The 20,630-nt window shown below is 38.6% G+C and overlaps 2 protein-coding genes across 2 annotated transcripts in view; one reads left to right on the top strand and one right to left on the bottom strand.

Moving 5' to 3' along the window:
- Positions 1-16,083, bottom strand: part of LOC143374559 (uncharacterized) — a 73,167-nt gene extending 57,084 nt beyond the window's left edge. Inside the window, exon 1 of the mRNA XM_076822797.1 lies at positions 14,215-16,083. Coding sequence (XP_076678912.1) covers positions 14,215-15,432 — 1,218 coding nt within the window. The 5' untranslated portion in view covers positions 15,433-16,083. The remainder of the gene's footprint in view (positions 1-14,214) is intronic.
- A 1,388-nt stretch (positions 16,084-17,471) lies between these two features.
- On the top strand, positions 17,472-20,606 carry Rpb12 (DNA-directed RNA polymerases I, II, and III subunit Rpb12). Its single transcript, XM_076822840.1, has 3 exons — positions 17,472-17,657; positions 20,188-20,280; positions 20,427-20,606. The coding sequence occupies exons 1-3, from the start codon at positions 17,600-17,602 to the stop codon at positions 20,447-20,449; spliced, it is 174 nt and encodes a 57-aa protein (XP_076678955.1). The 5' UTR covers positions 17,472-17,599; the 3' UTR covers positions 20,450-20,606.
- Positions 20,607-20,630: the final 24 nt, after the last annotated feature.

The following is a 20,630-nucleotide window of genomic DNA, read 5'->3' as shown; positions in this document are numbered from 1 at the left end:
GGGCGAGCCGAGCAAGCTCGCCGATACACGTGCCGTGAGATCGGTTATGGATCACCGACTGAAGCTCGCCAAGCCGACTTGCCGAACCTAAGCGAGCCCAGGCGAGCCGAACAAGCTCGCCGAACAAACTCGCCGAACAAACTCGCCGAACAAGCTCGCCGATCCACGCGCCGTCTGATCGGTCATGGATCACCGAGTCGTGCTCGCCAAAAGCTGACTTGCCGAACCTAAGCGAGTCGAACAAGCTCGCCGATTCACGCGCCGACTGATTCCACCTTTAGGAAGGCAGTTGTTAGGTGCGTAACGAATGCCCAGGTCAGGGAAAGTTTAGTGAGAAGATCCAGACATAGTCTCGAGTGTTGGTCGGGTATTTTAGCAAACAACCAAGGCAGAGACCTCCCTCGAGCTCGGCGCGCTCATCTGCTGAGGGACTGCGCCACTACCCTTGGGTACAAAAGCGGTCCTCAAAATCGTGACACCTAAGGATCTTCATGGCTACGCTGCGATGTCTTTCCGCCGATGCCAATGTCTGGACGTTGGATCGTTGGAATGTTTGGCTCTGTCCTCCACCTTGGACATTCGAGGGTAGAGGGTGAAACCCCTCTGCCCAGCATTTAAATAGGATTTATTCAGCGCGGAGCGGACAGTTCACATTTTTGTTTCAAGCGAGCGAAGTTTTCTCGTTCTAACATAATTATATTCGAGCTACCGAAGTCTCTATCCCAGATGTAAATTACTTAATGTCATGACTCAAAAAGAGGGACACCAGTTTATTAATAAATATATAAACAAATATTTAACTGTTATAATTCGTAACACCGTCTATCAACCAAAGATGATTGTTTCGCTCTTAACAGCTTAAAAAGTGGGGAACAATATGAAGATCACTAAAATATCGAGGAATTGATTAAATGAAGGGTAACCGGGAAAACAGGGAATATCCATTTTTCGTGATTTTGCGATTAATAGCATATTTTGTTGATGGCAACTGGGACTACAGAACTGTCGAATCACAAGGGATTATAAAAGCTCAAATGCACCCGTAAGATAACGTTAAAATTTTGGTGTACTGGTTAAGAACAAGTAATGCACTGGAAGAAAATACTAAATTTTCTCGATAAAGCTGTTTTGTAACATTCTCTCTTTTCCCTTGCCCTTCAAATGCAAATATTGAAAATTAAAATGCAAGCAGAGAATATTCTAAATAGAAATAATCTAAATACAATAATAACACTGGCCTACTTTTAATTACACAAACTACTTTAATTAAACAGAATAATTAACGACTCGACACGTTAAATTGCCGATTCTAAATTTGTATCAGACACTGCTAGAAAACCTTAACTGTATAGAACTACTCTGTTAAACGAACGACTAATTGAACTGATTCGCAAAATCGCGCGCAGACGATAGACTCTAATTAACGGCTCAATTATCGTGCAAACGGTGGCGCGACTGCGTTTCTAATTAGAGCGGACCGTATCCCGACCAAATTAAAAGGTACGTGTCAGGGAGTTTCATTAATTGCCAGCCGTGCTCGACAATCGAAGGAAACTGCACCGGTGCAAAGCCCCGTCTATGCGCCAGGCTCATTCACCACTTCTATTTCGTCCGTTCCCATAGTGCATCAAACGATTTCTCTCTCCCTCTCCCTCTCTCGTTTCCCCCCACCCTCTCTATCAGCCCGACCGTTACCGGCCACTTCACGCTTCATGAAACACCGAGAAACGAGGCGTACACCTGGCCAGGTGCTCCGTACCACTAGGTCAATATACGCACGTGATAATACTGCAGCACCGTTGCACGGCAAAAGAAAACCGAAACCCAAGAAAACGGCCAACCGTTTCACGGTATTCCGCTCCTGCGAATTTCTTCTCACGCGTTTACCTTCACTTTCGTATGCTCGCTCAGGCACGAGCCCGTCGTGCTAACCCCAAGACCACTTCTGTCGCGTTTCAGTTCCGGGGATATTTGAGATCCTTGGGGAACTTAGATCTTATCAATTTTTAATTAAGCGGACAGATTTATAATATTACGTGTATATAATATTACGTATATATAGTATATAATTTAGTGGACTTCTTCTGCCACTCACTATAGGTACTCTTTCAAGCACTCACAAGGAAAGATCCCGAATTCGGAAATTCAAAAAATTCTGAGACCTTGTGAATGTGTAGGGGATTTCTTCCTGACTACAACGCAATTTTTTGTTTGCTACCCAAATTCACTCTAAGAGGGTGAAATTGACCCCTTAAATTCCTGCTATTTTCCGATTTTGTGTTATACCCAGGGTTACCACCTCTCCGGTTTTGGAGACTCCGGGCTCCGGCTTTACTGGACAAATCTCCGGGTTGTAGAAAAATATGAGATAATGAGAAATTGTGGTATTATACAATGGTATTAATTTTATATACAATAAATGTTATTAATTAAATAAAAACAGATACTTTTCAATTCTGAATTGTTTGAGCTTAAAAGAATCGCACATCTGTTTTCCGGATAAGTATTCGAGAACAAAACTTTTTTCTGCTTTTTTCATCTGCAGGTTTATATTTGACACTCCGGGATTTATATGGTGATAAGGTGGCAACCCTGGTTATAATTCGCTAACTGTAAGTTACCAAATGATGGTCCTAAGTTGAGTTACAAAATAGAATCGGAAAATAGCTGAATTTTCAGGGGTTAATTTCACCCCCTTAGAGTGAATTTCGGCAGCAAACAAAAATAGCGTTGTAATCAGGAGGAAATCCCCTACATATTTACAAAGTTTAAGATTTTTTGAATTCTTGATTTCGACATCTTCCCTTATCGGTGATGAAAGCGGTTAATATCCTCATTAACTCCTATTTACTTTCATTGTATTTTATTCTTTTTTGTTTGTATTCTATCTTGGCACTATTTCTTTTTTGGCTTTTTGTTGTTCATTTATGTGTTTCTACTTTTATGTATTAGTCCTCTTAGTATTTTAGTATTAGTCTGGTCTCTTTAGTATTAGTCTGGTACTTTAGTATTAGTACTTTTATACATTAGTCTGGTCTTCTCTATTCTATATGTACCAAAGAGTTTTCCCGTATATATCAATAAATAAATAAATAAATGTTACATATATATATAAGATAGGTGGAAAGAAAAATAGTACTATTGTATTACAAAGAATATTGATACTGTTTGATTATGATATGCCTGTAATGATTTGTAAGTAATATTGAAATGTGTGTGTGTGTGTGGGGTAAATAGAGACCCCAAAATTCGTCCTAGGGTTAAATTCGTTACCATCTATTCTGCGCATAACAACGACCATCTTTGAAAATGCAAAGTGTTTCCCGTCGTTTGCTGATTTTAGAGTAAACAAAACGAGCTTCCAATGGCCACCAAATTCCAAACGAAACGCACCGAGTGCTTCGAAACTGTAACACACTAGAATCTAGGAGTGTCTTCCACAATGTCTGTTACAGAAGTTCCTCGACTTTGCAACTTTTTACAGAATTGAAAATGAAGAAGTTTTGATCAACCAATTAATAATAACTAGTCCTCTGTTAAGGAGTCATTCTGGTAATCACGCCGCAAAATTCGGCAACATTCAGGCTTTTTTTCTCAGTGAATACAATGAATAACAATGCCAAACTTTTTTTTCATTTATTAAGCTACTTGTAATGTATACGCAACAATTTTTTAAATACACTTTTAATTGTATTTTTTCAATGTTATCTGGAGTTCAAAATCGCGCCTTTGAAAAGAAATACCCCTCTGGCGGGAGTGATTTAAGCTCACAGACTCATCTGAAACAAAAAAACCAAGCTCATTCTTAATCATTATGAGTACCGCTATCGCAGATGCCAGAATTAGCCACGTAAGTTAAAATTCAACAAAATTGCGCGCATTCAAACTTCAAGTTTCGAAATTTTCCATTCTTACCTGAAGTTTGAATGCGCACAATTTAATTAAATTTTGACTTACGTGGCTAATTCTGGCACCTGCGACAGCGGTACTCGTAATGATTAAGAATCAGCTTGATTTTTTTGTTTCAGACGAGTCTGTGAGCTGAAATCACTGCCGCCGTCTTTTCAAAGGCGCGATTTTGAACTCCGAATAACATTGAAAAAAAAAACACAATTAAAAGTGTATTTAAAAAATTGTTTCCTTTACATTACAAGTAGCTTAATAAATGAAAAAAAGTTTGACATTGTTAATTATTGTATTCACTGAGAAAAAAAAACCTGAATGTTGCCAATTTTTGCCGCGTGATTATCAGAATGACCCCTTAAAGGCGTGCAGTGCAACTATGCACTAAATTCACCGATGAATATGTACGCAAACAAGTTTGAGAAACCATATTTGCACATTAATTCTGCATTTGGCATTCTACGTATAGTCCCTTTGTCTATGCAACGAAAGAAAAAAAACGAAATGCAGTGGCGACTGATAAGATCGTGTCACCCGCTGAAATTTCGAGGCACCCACCGGAAAAAGAACTTTCTGGAAGGAGATTTCCCTACGACAGGAAATTGCCCGCAGCAACTGTTGGCTTATACGGCCACTGAATGGCCCCCGCTAGCCGTTGCTAATTATGAAACAATTCCTTCCTTCCTTCTATCCTCCCTTCTTCCACCTAAAACCGTCTTTCATTCTGGCCTGACTCGCACGGAAACCGTCACCGCAACTTGCTGCATTGCTTACAAACCGTAACGGATTCACAGAAGCAATTATTCAATTGCAAATTTTCCGTTACAACCCAACGTCGCATTCAGGAGAGACAACGAGGCACCTCGCGTCTTTTTGAGAGAAAAAAAAAAGGAGAAAGGGAAAAAAAAACGAAAGAGGTATGAACGAGACAGGAAGAGGGAGAATTGTGAAGAAACTCGGGTGAAAAGGCGGCGACGAGTTTTTTTTTTAAGTATAAATTTACACCGTGCAAAATTCTCACGATGTTCCAGTTATAAGGTAACGGATCCTAATAAAAAAAATAAATAAAAAAACGATGAAATAGTATCTGGCCCTTCCTCGTAAAGGGTTTGAGAAAGCCTTGATTTCTCACCACGGACAGAACTTTCTACGGCATCCTACAAGGTTGTCTGAGGTCGAAGAGACTGAAGTAATCCGAGGAATGCACGAGCTAATATCGAGACAGAAACATCGCCGCGATATTCGCAAAATATCTTCATATTTCAAGGTTCAACAACGTCGCTGTGAAATAAAGTCTCATAAAGTCCCTCCATGGAAATCACACTTTCATTCCTCATACTCCACTGTTTCAAATCATTGTGTATATATGTACAGTGACTCGCATTAATATTCGGACAGTTTTTAAAATCGCACAACTTTTTTAGAATTGGTCCAAACGACTTGAGCTTTTTTGAGAAGCTAGAAGGGTTAGTTTGCTAACTGACGCTTTTCGTCGTTTTGAAAAAAAATGTATTTGGTTGGAATAGTGAAAAGAATAGTAGAGGTCGATTTTTAAACTTTTCTTTGTGAGCTTGTAATGAAAATTAAAAAAAAAACTTACTGCAATCTACAAACGTTTTTTTTTTAATTTTCATTAAAAAAAACAACTTACTGCAATCTACAAACGTTTTTTTTTTAAATTTCATTACAAGCTCACAAAAAAAAAGTTTAAAAATCGACCTCTACTATTCTTTTCGCTATTCCAACCAAATACATTTTTTTCAAAACGACGAAACGCGTCAGTTAGCAAACTAATCCTTCTAGCTTCTCAAAAAAGCTCAAGTCGTTTGGACCAATTCTAAAAAAGTTATGCGATTTTAAAAACTGTCCGAATATTAATGCGAGTCACTGTACTTACATACCATGCGGTTGCGTTTATCATTTTGAACTGAATAGTAGCACCGTCGCTTCAGCGTTTCCCTTTCCCGCAAATTTCATAACATATTCCCCTTTCGATGGCAGAGGCGCGCACCTTTCCACGGAGAGAAACAAAAAGCCATTTAGTCGCGACGTCTGGGGGGGGAATCTTTTACGCGTGGATTTTCGCGGAACGACGCTCGGTTAACCGCGGGTGGTTTTGCTTTTGTCCCATCCCCGTGCAACCCTCGTAAAAGACCAAGAAAAAAAAGGGCCGCTGCAGCGTACGGGTCTTTGTTTCAGCATCGAATACTGTAATACATTCGCATTGTTCTCCGCGGCCGGTTTTTGCCGGAGGGCTAGCGGCGGCTTGCCCTCTCCAAAGGCGAAGATTCGTTGCGTCGCTGATGCAGAAGGAAAAGAGGCCCTCTCCCCACCCCCCGAGGCACGTATCGGCCGGCTCCGCTCGCTTTATTGGGGAACGTTAAACGACCGCCGTATATATTCGTATGGAAATGTTAACACGGGCTACCCTCGCGAGAGCGCGAATTATATTTATATGCTAGGTCTGCGATCGAGATGGGGGGCTGCCAACAAAGGGCCGCGGTAGCGCGAATTTCTTGTCGATTATGCAAAACCGATTAGATACGCGATAGATTAATATAGCGAATTGTGATATCCTGTAGTGATTGCCCTCGCAGTTGGACACCATTTCGGATTGCTTCGAATAATAATATTTACGGTTAGTCAGAGAAGTATCAGTCTCCACCACTTACGTGTACATATTTTACTAATTTAAGGGGTTGCGCCACCCTGAGGCGCTCGAAACAGCACTAAACTAGACGAATTTTTTTTACCGATACTATGAGGTTGAAAATTATTTATTTTATTCTTATGGGTAGAGCATGTATCAGTGCGTATATTGTATAAATACTGTACAAAAATATTAAAAAATGACCGAGTTATTTGTTCTCCCGTGAAGCTCGTCCGCCGTTACACGCGTGACTAACCTAACAAATTGTAACGAACATGTTCGGCTGAAATCAAAAACCCGATGATTTTCGTGTTCCTTAATAAAATACCTACGATGTAGCATAGGGATTTGAGGAAACAAAATTTATTGCACAAATGAGAGCAAAGTGAAAAAAATTATACGTTTTTCACATGAAAAAATGAATTTAAACTATTAATTATATACGAATGGGGTATAGGATGGGAAAACTGATATGCTATATCGTAGATAATACTATTAAGAATATGCGTGCCAAGTTTGAACTCAATCGGACAAATAGTTTTGGAGATATTTGATAGGTCATCTTTGAAAATGTAGTTTCGAGAAAAACGCGAAAGAAGAAAAGTAGAATGGTCGCTACCTGCTGCGGAATATCGACATCCACGCCTCGTTGAAAGCCTATAACTCGGCTATTTTGGAGAATTTTTGCGTCTACAATGACTTAAATTATTCTTAAAACTTCACGTAAGAAGAAAATGCAAAGAAAAAAAAATCGTGTTTTCAAAACTTTCAGGGTGGCGTAACCCCTTAAGTACTGTTAAATTCAGAATTGCACTTTATAATTTACATTAGTAAAGAATCTTGATTAATATGTCTTTAGTTGGTGCCGTCTGTCAAAGAAATTCCCAAAGAAATTTTGTTGGAAGAATGGGACAGGGTAAACTCGAATTTGGCAGAAAATTATGAATGATATTGTAATTACATCTGTATAAATTAAACAGTGAATTTGGGCGAATATTTCTTGCACGATCTTTACTACCTTCATGGAATTTTTTTAAAATAAACTAGGTACCATTTTTTATCTGAATGCACTCCAAACAAAAAAGTATATTAATCTAGGTTTCCATTAGTGGGAATTAGAACTGCGAAGTCTTACTTTGAAGACAATTTAATCTGTAAAGTATGTTACATATAGGGTGGACGGATAGTTCTGTGAATAACTATGTAAAATATACAAATGAATTCTCTTTAATTGAGTATTTCATCTGCATAATAATAATTAATTATTCATAATAGATTATTCTACCATATTCGAATAATTGTAATTTAAGCGAATAGTTTATTCGGGTAGCGTGAAACACTATAGACAAGTTTCAAAGCCTGTTGCCTGATAAATAGTTTTCGTAAATAATAAATATTTGCATGACAATTTTCTTGCTAAAGCGTTCGATTTTTTAATCGTATCATTTCCCATAGTATTTGCGTATTGTAATGTAAAAGCGAACATACCTTAATACCTTATTAAAAATATTCCAATTTATATGGAACTGTTAATTAACGTTTCCAGAATCATCTGAATTCGCATGAAGGCGTGAAATACGGTCAAGATTGCAAGTAAAGTCTGTTACGAAGTGGTACATACAGCGGAAAGCGTGTTACACTGTACTCGAGAATTTATTTTTTAATGAAATTTTTGCTGAAGTTCTCGGAGAATAACTCTCTCATCTAAACGAAATGTCCACAGTCTGAATAAGAAGTAAATATATACAAATACACATGATTTCCTCTCAAATCGATAAATTGCGAGCTAACATTTTGAAGCGTAATGGTCTTCCAATGTTGCGTAATATAATTATACATTTTATTCATAACGTATAATAATTAATCTGCAACATCGCTGACGAATCATCTCGATTTTGCAAGAGAAGCGTATATTTTCTCGAAAATACCATTATCTTTTAATAAACAATATAATTATGTCAATATTCTATTTTCGCGAGTGTTTCGCTAAAGCCGCCGCATAATGCGAAATAAGACGTTCGCATATCGTCGAGATTCGCCGATAGCTGTGTGCCGCAAATTGTCGTAGGCGAAATATGTAGCAGGATTGCGCGGAATTAATTTGCGGCGAGATAATGACAGATTAAAGTGACCGTTAATTCCCTTGATAAAGCCACCGATGAGTACTTTGTTATCGCGGTGCACGCAACAAAGGTCTTGGAGTACCACGTAGCATACCCCGGGAGCCTTTGTTACGCGCACCGCGATAACAAAGCGACCGTCTACTCTGTAATCTGCCGCTATCGCAACTTAACACGTCCAGAAATGCACGCCGACGAAAGCTCAAGGTGCAAATGGCAGGTAGTTGGCAAACTCGCGGACTGCAACGACGAATTTCGGGTCGTTAACAACCTTCTATAAATGGAGATACTTTATGGCAGGGCAATTATTGGATATTAGGTGTCGCCGAAGAACGCACCAAACCACTCGAGAACGCTCGAATATGAAATTCTACAGGGCGTTCTCGAACTCTCGTGCAAAATCTTACCGGATAAATCTAGGGGTGATTGTGAATTAGAAATGTTATAGGATCATAAGGTCGTAACTCAGTAATAGTTAAAGAGGTATTGTTAATTAAAATTGTTAACTGCTGAATGAGAATTTATTTATAATTCTTGCATTGTACCTGCATCAAAGGTTAATATCAGGAAATAAAAATTCATCTGGAGGACCATTCTGCGTTGAAATCGGCTAAAAGTAGCAATTTTGATTAACAATCTCTGTTCAACTGTTAAGTTGTGACACTATAGTCATGACTAAGGGTGCTTGCTTAAAAATTCTTACAGTTGATCACGCTGCAAAATCATAATTTAAAAGTTTTCGGATATCCGAGATCTGAAAACTTTTAAGTTGTGATTTTGCACTGTAATCAGATGTAAGAATTTTTAAGCAAGAAAATCGGCTACCGAATTGCAAATCGGGTCCCGTAATTTCGGGTACCCGAGATCCGAAAACTTTTAAGTTGTGATTTTGCACTGTGATCAGATGTAAGAATTTTTAAGCAAGAAAATCGGCTACCGAATCGCAAATCGGGTCCCGTAAATTTCGGGTACCCGAGATCCGAAAACTTTTAAGTTGTGATTTTGCAGTGGGATCAGAAGTAAGAATTTTTAAGTAAAAAATCGGCTCCCGAATCGCAAATCGGGTCCCGTAATTTCGGGTACCCGAAATCCGAAAACATTTAAGTTGTGATTTTGCAGTGGGATCAGATGTAAGAATTTTTAAGCAAGAAAATCGGCTACCGAATCGCAAATCGGGTCCCGTAATTTCGGGTACCCGAGGTCCGAAAACTTTTAAGTTGTGATTTTGCAGTGGGATCAGAAGTAGGAATTTTTAAGCAAAAAAATCGGCTCCCGAATCGCAAATCGGGTCCCGTAATTTCGGGTACCCGAGATCCGAAAACTTTTAAGTTGTGATTTTGCAGTGGGATCAGAAGTAAGAATTTTTAAGCAAAAAAATCGGCTCCCGAATCGCAAATCGGGTCCCGTAATTTCGGGTATCCGCACACCCCTAGTCATGACAGTTCCGGTTCAAAATTATCCTTAGGATTAACTAGTAAATTTTTGTGGGGTAGTTCGAGAACACTCTGTATACACGGTGACTCCAGAAACTGCGACAAGTGTCTCACTTTTTTGCGATGATATAACAAATTTAAAAAGAAATGGTATTGTTTAAAGCTAGTCGTCATTACGACGTTCAATTTTTCAATCTATCAAATAGGCATTTTCGCGTAAAACAGTTACACCTTGTCTTAACTTCTATAATCACCCTATATAGTCACTCCCAAAAGCATTCGGATATTATATATATTAAGAAATAATTAAAACTCCCGATTAATTTTCTTATATCATATCACGCTTTTAAGCTCAAGAATTTAGTTTATAAAATCAAACGATATTGACAAATTGAGTGTTTTAATTTTCAACCCTGATTTTCGACTATATTTGTTTAAACTTTCAACCATTCAGAATACAACTGTACCTATTGAGGGATTTGCATGTTCCTAAGAATTCCTATTAATAAAATAATATCAAACGTATGTAAATAAAAAGTTATAAGTACCCATAATTAGTCTAGCGAAGAAAGTAGTTACTGAAGGGGTAAATAATAAACGTTTTTTTTTAAAAAAAAAGTAAAAAAACCGACGTCAAAAGTACGCTAAAAAGGATAGAATATTTTTTTTTGAATCGATGCCAAAATAAAAACGAAATTAAATCAGCTCGACGCCTGATGTCCCACTAAATTTTTGCGCGCTCTAATTCCAGTGCGTTACTGTGCTAATGGACTATAACTGATAAAGGTTTAGAAATTGATTTAATTCTGTTTCTACTTTGGCACCGATTAAAAAAAAAATAATTTTATCCTTTTTAGCGCACCTTTGAAGTCGGGTTTTTAATTTTTTTTTAAAAAAGTTTATTATTTTATAATTATTAGTGACCTTTCTTTAAAGTGGGTTAAAAAACATACTCCACATAACAACGAAAGAATCATCCAAATCGGTCCACACGTTACAAAGTTATGCACAAACATACATTAAAATTGGAATTCTAGATAATTCTAGCGTCTCTAGATAATAATAAAAAAAAATAACATGGTACCACCGGTCCTTCATACTCTTTAAAATAAAAAAATATACATGAAATATACGTGACTAATTGAGTAACCTCCTCCTTTTTGAAGTCAGTTAAAAATGGGGTGCACTCGCGTTCCTTCGTTTCACAACGGAAAAAAGCAACGAATAATATTTGAAATAAAAATAAAATGTACCCTATATAATCACAGAATAGTATCTTTTCCCAATAAAAAGTTTCTCCACTACGTTAATACTTTCAATCCCAGACTAAAAACCTACTGCACTACTTTCCCCATCGTTCTATTTTTATCCCGAAAAACAGATAATATTTTCTTTTGATGCATTAACCAAACTAAAATGCCACATGCGTGTAGCTAAAAAAAAACATGGAAACAGTAATTACTTCGAAAGTCCGTTGCCAATTCGATACACTTAAATTGTCATAGAGCAGAGAACTTGCTGCGATTAAAGCTCATCAGGCATTACCAGGATAATTTTTCACGGGCGAATATCTTCCCCCTGGTGGACGAGGAGCGGCGTTTCAAAGCAGAAATCACGATAAATCAACGTCAAAGAGGTGATTTCACGAACGAAACAATTATCTTGCTTATTTCGAGTTCGTTCGTTCGTCGCGTGCAAAATCCGTCAGCTACAGGGAAAAATATATCGTTGAAAGAAGAAACAAAAAAAGGATCGTGGGCTAGCTACTAGGTCATAGATGATTACCACAGCCACGCGTAATTATTCTTCGAATTTCTGCCCGTAAAAATTATGAGCCGCCGTTGGCAGACCGCTGATGAGGGGAGAAAAAAATAAGCAGCCTAATTATGGGTTTAGATACGCCTCGCGATGTATTCCGTGCCCGAACTCGTGGCCGAATATTTTGTTAATCGAACGCGAAACAAACCGGGATCATTATTATTCAATTAAGGAGAGAGACTACGTCCGGCATGTAAATATTTTTGCTTTGCGTTGTCTCGTCATCACAGCGCCGAGTATTAGCCGCAACGTTTACAGATCGCGAATAATCGCGCTACGAACCACAACTACAAACCGCCATTAGCTGGGCTCGGTAAATCGAAACGACATTACTATTCCGTTCGAGATTTTCAGGTAATTTTGCACCGACATTGCGACAAAAGTTTTAATTAATTTTATGTAAATACTGTCTCTCTGTACACATTAGCAGGAGATCCAGAAACGTGATGAAATGGTCGAAGAAAAGGTTACAGGTTTCTAGCAGCCAAAACGATTCAATGTCTCTTCTTCTGTTAAACTCTAAAAAATTAATTTGATGTACCCCATACAATGTAGAGAAATGTACCTGCTTCTTTTGCTTATGCAAAGAATTTGACTTTGTGGAGAAGTTAAAATTGACGAGATCTGTATTTTGCAAAACAATTTGCACTATTATGTTGTTTCGTTGAAAATATTAATTACAAAAGTAAACGAAGGACTGTATCCTGACAGTCAATAATGATGAGGATTCAGTTTTCAGCAGTGCTTGTTTATCTAACAAGGCCCCCCTTTGGTAGAACAGACCTGCTGTAACGCAGCCTATAACCGTACTGATAACGGACCGATCGCGATAAATCCTATCTCCATCATCGCGTATACAGATGCAGGATATACGTTCAGGATAGTCTGTTTTTTTGCCCAGACGAGTAAGTACTGTAAGCCCTAAATGTTTGTAACAGAGATATTTATCTAAATCTAAATTTTTTCCCACACGAGTAAGTACTATAAGCCCTAAATGTTTGTAACAGAGATATTTATCTAAATTGAAATTATCAGCATTGAGCTCAGCGATGTAAAGAAGTCCAACTCAAAGGAATCGTGTTTTCAAGCATGCGAGCGTAAAAAATGAACGGAGAGTAAAATTCACGGCAGCAGAAACGTGAAGGTCAAAGTTTGTTGCCATTGGCAATATTAGACATGGGAATTTGGCTGCACAGGTCGAGTGTCTACCGGCGCTGTATTTGATAAGAGGAAGGAACGCGACTCTCAGTGGTGTCTAACATACGCTGCTACTTTCTTCGGTGGTGTCGAATACGATCCCCTGAGAGAAACTTTGTGTACCGTTTGACCGTGCAATTTTCACACCAACCGGAATAAATTTGTCGCGCCTTTTCTCACGTTCGTAGAATCGGCAAAATTATGTCGCCGAAATATTCGGTAATAATTCTAACACTGAGCGGCACGGCTTTCAGAAATGCCCCTTCAAGCAATCGCTTTTGTCACACTGACAATACTGTCGATGCTTTGCAGAACGTATCGACGTGAAAATGCGTGAAAATCGTAAATGGGGTGTTTATCTCTCGGCGTGAAAACACGCCGACGCCACTCAAAGTGAAAGATTGCTAATTTTTATGCAAACAAGTTGAATTATAGGGATATTATTCCGAAAGGGACCGGTGGCCAATCGAGATGAAGTTTGGGGGGAGGGGTGGTTAGGGGGTGCGGACCCTCCTAATCTAAAATTGTAGCTTCGGGTATTTATTAGTTACCAAAATATTAGTAAAAAATTGTTAATTTTTTTTTTAAATTTTTGTTTGGACCTTGTGGAGCAGCCTCCCCCCTTACACGGGAACCCTCCCATCATGCCATTTTTTATTTTTGAAATTTTATAACCACAATTTCAATTTTTGCATCGCCAAAATCACATCGGTTCACTACCATGCTTTACGCGCCCCCCGAACTAATCTAGCCCCAACCAAGTATAAGTCAACAAAAATATTGTTAAGAGGGAGGGACCGTGGTAAAGTGATTAAAAAAAAATCGGTAAGGTGTACCCTTTTATGCACAATTACCCCTGAATTCTTTTGAACGCATTAATTGCCAAAGCTAAAGTTTTATATTTGGGGTGTTTCCGCACCCCTCGTAATACCCACCAAGTTTCATCTCGCCACCGGTCCCTCTCGGAAGTGCAGCCTTAAATTTTTCTCCTTTTCCTTTAAAGCAACCGCCATTTCGTATTTGGAATTTATACTAAATTAAAATCGCCAAGCTCATTATAAATGCGCCTGCGCGAAATCCAGGTTCCGCTTACCTTGACGAAGGAGTGGAATTTCACTTTGCTGGGTGAAACAGGTGGACTGCTGGGTGGCCGATGATTTCTCTGGACTTGTAGGAGATTCTGCACCTCCAGCAAGTAGCCTTTCCTGGCGTACCTGCTCTTAGGGCTGCTCTGAATATCCCCCTCCATCTTCGACTTCTTGATCAGCTTCAGATTCTCTTTAGCGTTCTGCCTGAGTATTACGTGGGTCAGTCTTCTGGTATTAGCCCTGGAGTCGTTGATGCAGACCCTCCTCCACGTTTTAGACACCATGCTGATAGAGCAGAGATCCTGCGGCCCTAGGTGGGACAGTATCTTCGAGACTATCCTCCAGTGATTACTTTTATCCCCCAGAAGCGCCAATACGTCCACCGTCTCTCTGCCGGTATAGTCCGGCGTGGCCCTGGTGGTGTGGTGCAACGCGCCGGTCAAGGCAGGATAACTGAAGTCCAGCCTTTTCGGCTTGATCTCGGCGATTGCGGCGAGATCGGTGATGGACAGCTCGCTCAGCTTCCGGTTGTCCGCCGAGCTAATCGCGGGAGTGACTTTCCTACAGGTCGGCGAGACGCAGATGCGCGGGGGCGGTGGGGTCTTGTGCCTAGGCGAGATGAATACTTGGGGTGTGCTCTGCGGCACGATGACTAGTTTCATTTCCACATCCTCCTCGATCGGCTCGGAGGCCACGAACGAGGAAGAAGGCACCGCCGGCGACGGTGGCGGCGAAAGAAGCTGCAGCCTCGTCGAAGCTGGTGTTATGGGGACCGTGGTCCTCCAGCTCCGACGTGTCCTACCCCGCAAACCGGCATCGAACTCCCGGTATTCTACGCTCTGATTTGATACGTCGATGATGGACCGATCGATAGCCAGGCCCCGATGACGGTCGCTTAAGCCTGATGCATGTTGGAGGAAACTTTCCCTTTCGGAACTCTCGGACACAAGATAGTCGGACTCGGACGCGTTTAATAGGTGATTCAATTTCGAGCGGTGCCTCTGAGCACGTTCCGATTGAAGAGGATCCAATCTGGCCCTGTGGTGCCTCTTCGACGACATAGACACCCTGGACCTGCATCCCGATACTATCGGCGTGTACGCGCCGGAATGAGGGGTGAGCGTCAAGTAACCACTGTCGACGCTGTCGTGGCCGCTACGGCTGCTCGTGTTTATCGTACTGTGAGGCGTCTCGCCGATGTTTATGCTCTCACTCTCGTCCATCTCCGTGGACTGTTCGGGAAATCTCCGTGGGACGAATACCGGTGGGAACTACCTCTTCACGATCACGATGGAACGCTTCCGATTAAGGGGCATATTAAACGTTCTATACCCCCGCGGATCACCAAGAAGACGAACAGAACGAAACGGGGCCGAGACAGTCCGTGCACGCTTTCCCGCCTTGACGTTTCGACCACTTATTACGCATCACATCTGCCCCGTTCGTAAGTTCGGTCACGAGTTTTAGTCGCGCCTCTCTCTCTCTCTCTATGGTCACCCCACTCGCCACGCTCACGTGCGCCGCGCGGGAAACTGCCTCGCAGGCAGCATCCGCCCGAGGATCCTCCTCGACCGTGGAAGTCACCCCTCCTCTTTGTAAACAAAAGCCGGTCTTCCGCGGCGTGGACGGCAGGGAAACACGGCACTCGTCGCTTTCTTGCTACTCACTTGTCGCGGTTAATTTCGCGTGACATCGCGCGAGATATGTCCAATGTTACGCGACGGCACGGCACCGAGCGGTACGATGTCTCGCTGACGTTCGCGGCACGAGAATTCGAAGGAGCAAGGATTTGCGGGCAAACATGCGCACGCGGCCACCAACTCTCCCTCTGCGTGCTCCTGCGCTGCGAGCAAACTTCGAAACTTTGAAATCTGTTTATCCGTTGTCCCACCGCGGCTCCCTTGGCGATTGCCCGACCAATCAGCCGGCCCGTCTCATCCCGCCGTTCGTTGCCAAGCGCTGCTATTGGCTCCAGGCACTCGGCCGCGTTTTCGATCACGACGCCTCTACCGGCCAGTCCTGGGCTTATTCAATTCTGTTGCTGGGGAGACCTTCTTGGTTCCTGGTTTCTCTTTCGCAGCGCGTCAACGGGCACGCGTCGAAATTTGCAAGTTTTCGCAAGGCCGTCCGTTTTTCACGATTTAAATGAATGCCCCTATTTGCGAAGACAAGGGTAATGTAGAAATTCGATTATCTTTCAGATGCGTCGGAAAATTCGTGAAACTTTAGACGGCATAGCGCGGAATGATATATACGTCGCGTAACGCATATGTTCGCTTTCGGTTGTATATTCTACGAAGAATTCTCGACTTCGAGATCCGAGGAAGCATTGGATACATATTTATAAGTGGTGTCTCTGTTACATGTGAAATCACGAAATTGGATATATGGGTAATTAAAAGTTTGTCGATGAATTTTGCACTCACATTCGAGATGATTCCTTGTAAAAGGACAAATAACAAGTATAAACGTATAGGTAAACGAATATAAGTAGTCTAATGTTCGATACAATCATTTTTCTCGGAAATTAAGGCATCGATCAAAAAAAATGATTCTATACTTTTTATTTCGTTTTTCTGAGGAATCTCCTGGTTGGTTATACATGATTTACTGGACACCATAGATTATTTTGAATACCAAGAAGTTTATTTAAATTATTTTTCATAAAATTCATCAAAATGCTATGAACCTAATACATATTTACGTGCAAAATACAAGTTTATTTAACCTTATATACGAATATCAAATTCTCATAGTGAGAATGACAATGCCAATTTATCAAAACTGTATAACAAATTAGTGTATAATTTTAATAAATTTTTTTAGAAAAACTTATGAAACATGAATTTGCAACATTATTTATGAAACTGTAATTACCTTTCCAATAGAATAATTCTGAAAATAAATTCGTTCATGAAGTATAATTTCAGTGTGTATTTTTGTTACTTGCTTAGGATAACACACCTATAAGTAATTAAGTAAATGTTGCATAAATGAATAATTAAATACGAGGAAAGAATAATCCTTTTATAAATTTGTCTATCATACTACTAAATCACAGTATTAAATAAAAGATCTTCGACCATCGAGAACCTTTAAAAGAAAATTTTTGAAAATTTCAGAAAACCTGGTTGATATAGTACTAAAAGAACCTGCGCTATCGACTGCTGGTACGTTTAATCTGCTTCGGATCAGTTACCACAAATAATATGTCGAGAAAGTAGAATGCCTTCTTCAGCAACAGCTTGAAATATGCATTTGATCTGTTGATCACAACCTACACGACTGTCGAGAGTGCGAGTCTGCACGTTGCGTTGAGAATAATAAACAAACTTTCTTTTCGTGGTACATTGCAAATATAGTGTGATTACACTTGAGAGTTAATTCAGAATGGAATCCAGCAAATCTGAATCAACCCCGAAACAGGCTATGGTGTACATTTGCGGAGGTATAATTAAAAATGCAAATAATAATTTCTAACCTCACTCAGCTCGCGTTTTATTACACTGAATAAGCACACTTTGTGTTTTAAAATTAATCAACACTCGACATAATTATCGCAACTTACATGAGTTATTTAAAGTGTATACTAATCCTTAAATTAATGAAATTTTCTAGAGATAAACGCGTAAAATATGTTATGGTTGACATTCATTTGCGAATGAAATTATTCATTTCCAAGACTCACGATAAACGCCGTTCATGGACTTTTAGTAGTGATTATTATACAGTTTTGAATAACAAAATTTCGTATAAGTAAAATGACAAATCTTTTACAGATTTATTTGTATTTTTTTAACCATATTTAGCAGGACAGTCTGAACACAATTGCTTAAGGGGTTATGCCACTTTGAGACGCTCGAAAAAGCGCTAAACTAGACGAATTTTTTTTACTGATACTATGAGGTTGCAAATTATTTATTTTCTTCGTATGTGTAGATCATGTATTAGTGTATATATTGTATAAATACTGCACAAAAATATTAAAAAGTGGCCGAGTTATTTGTTGTCCCGCGGAGCTCGTCCGCCGTTACACGCGTGACTGATATAACAAATTATAACGCTCAGATTCATCTGAAATGAGGAACATGATGATTTTAGTGTTCCTTAATAAAATACCTACAATGTAGCATATGGATTTGAGAAAAAAAAATTTATTGCACAAATGAGAGCAAGGTGAATATCACTATTCATTTTTTACCTAACAAGGTAAACTTAAAACATTTATTATACACGAATGGGTTAGCGCATAAAAAAATGATATGTTACATTTTAAATAATACCATTAAGAGTATGTGTACCAAGTTTGAAATAAATCAGACAAATAGTTTTGGAAATATTTGATACACCACTCGCGCGGAGTAGCTTTGGAGGATAACAAATAACTCGGCCATTTTTAAATATTTTTGTACAGTATATATATAATATATGCACTAATACATGCTCTACACATAAGAAGTAAAGAAATAATTTTCAACCCCATAGTATCTGCAAAAAAATTTGTCTAGTTTCAAGTGTCTCAGGATAGCGTAATAGTATATTTTACTTAAGACAGAAATTTATTAAAGTGTTTCACAAATGTGAGGTGACAAATATTCTTTAATTTTTGTAACGTATACCTGAAGTATAAAAGCAAACTGTTGTTGTATATTGCACATTTGTATGATACAAACATTTAAAATTCTAAAACTATTATGAAGTAGTTATGCGGGTAGTTCAATATTTTTTTGGATGTATATTATTTTACTCGGAGCAAAGATTGCGAACAATTGTTTTTATTTATATTAGGAGGTATTCGGTCAGTTGCTCAGTCTGTATCTTTGGAAGTTAGTTTATTTTTAATTATATTTTCAGTTATTTTATTAATTGAGAGATATTTGGTTTTAGACTTATATGCCACTTTATTTAATATTTATAGTAAGAATATTAATTGAATTAAATCAGACTCCTTGTGATTTAGTTGAAAGAGAATCAGAATTGGTTTCTGGGTTTAATACTGAATATTTTGGAGGATTTAATACTGAATATTTTGGAGGATTTGATACTGAATATTTAGATTTAAATTCATTAAATTGTTTATACAACTTCGTCTCCTTGTGCATGCTACGAGCTATATTACATACATGATTCTAATGCTATCTGAAAATCTAATATAGAATTTTGTCATTACCCCTAATTTCAAAGGAAGTAACACAACTTTTTCTGTGACCCAGTCTTTACATATTATTAAAATAAAACATGATTTTTTGTGTTGTACTATAGTATGTTGCTACGTTTTTATTTGATTTCAAGGGTTGGTGTAATAGTATTCACTTCTATATGCAACTGGAAAAAATAGAAGAAGCCTCAAGCTGGCTGAAAAGTTGAATATCATTAAAATTACCACTTTGGAATCTTTTGAAGCAATTTTGTTATACTTGCTTAGATAAATGACTTTGACTATTGATTTAACAAATAATTCCAGTTGCTCCTGCAGCAGATTTTCCTTGGCGCATACACTCTGTCCGACTCCATTTTTATATGGATTAAATGTTTATTTTAATAGTCAAAGAGAAGTTACATACATCTGTTCATACCATTTTTATAGACTACTGATGAACATTATTACGACGATATATTATGAAATACAAAATCCTACTTTTTTTACATTTAGATCCTATTTGCTGATTTAATATTGTATTAATAAGATATGAATTAGTATATTGCTCTATGTATTACTAGCTTTACTACACGACTTCGCCCGAGATATAGATTCCGATTTTATAAAAAAAAATTATTCATTTTTTTTGTGAAAATAGTCACATTCATCTGGATTAGCTAGGCATCATGAGCTGGGACACATTTCGTGACCTCAGAGTTTATAGTTCAAAAGTTTTTAGGCGACAGACAGACACACTAACACTTTCTGCTTTATATATAAGATATTTCAGTAATAAAAAGCGTATAATTTAATATTAAACACAAAATATCTGTTATAGAATGTCATCATGATAATGAAATACGTCCCAGGGATCCGATTCGATGCAGGGAGTGTGGATACAGAATTATGTATAAGAAACGTACCAAGAGGCGTATCCTTTTTTCAGTAAAATTTTACAGGGTGTTTCACTACAGGTGGTAAAGCTTTTAGGGGATGATTCTACAGACGAAACACCCTGTACATACTATGAATAAGTATCAGACCAATGAACTAGTTATTTTCCTTAGTAATGCTTAGTTGTTGTATTTGATGCCCGATAAACTTCCTTGATATAACATACGATAAGTGTAAATTGTAAACCTAAGGATGTAAGTTAAGGAAATACGGTACTTTAATGTAATATTTTAATGGTACACATATACATTAATTCGCACGTAAGGGTCACGTAGTTTTTTAATAAAAGAATACACAATGTTATTGCAAATTAAATATTTATTCCCA

This window comes from Andrena cerasifolii, chromosome 11, assembly GCF_050908995.1.
Source record: "Andrena cerasifolii isolate SP2316 chromosome 11, iyAndCera1_principal, whole genome shotgun sequence".
Lineage (NCBI taxonomy): Eukaryota > Metazoa > Arthropoda > Insecta > Hymenoptera > Andrenidae > Andrena > Andrena cerasifolii.
Note: the sequence above shows the minus strand (reverse complement) of the source record. Positions and strands in the feature narration are given on the sequence as shown.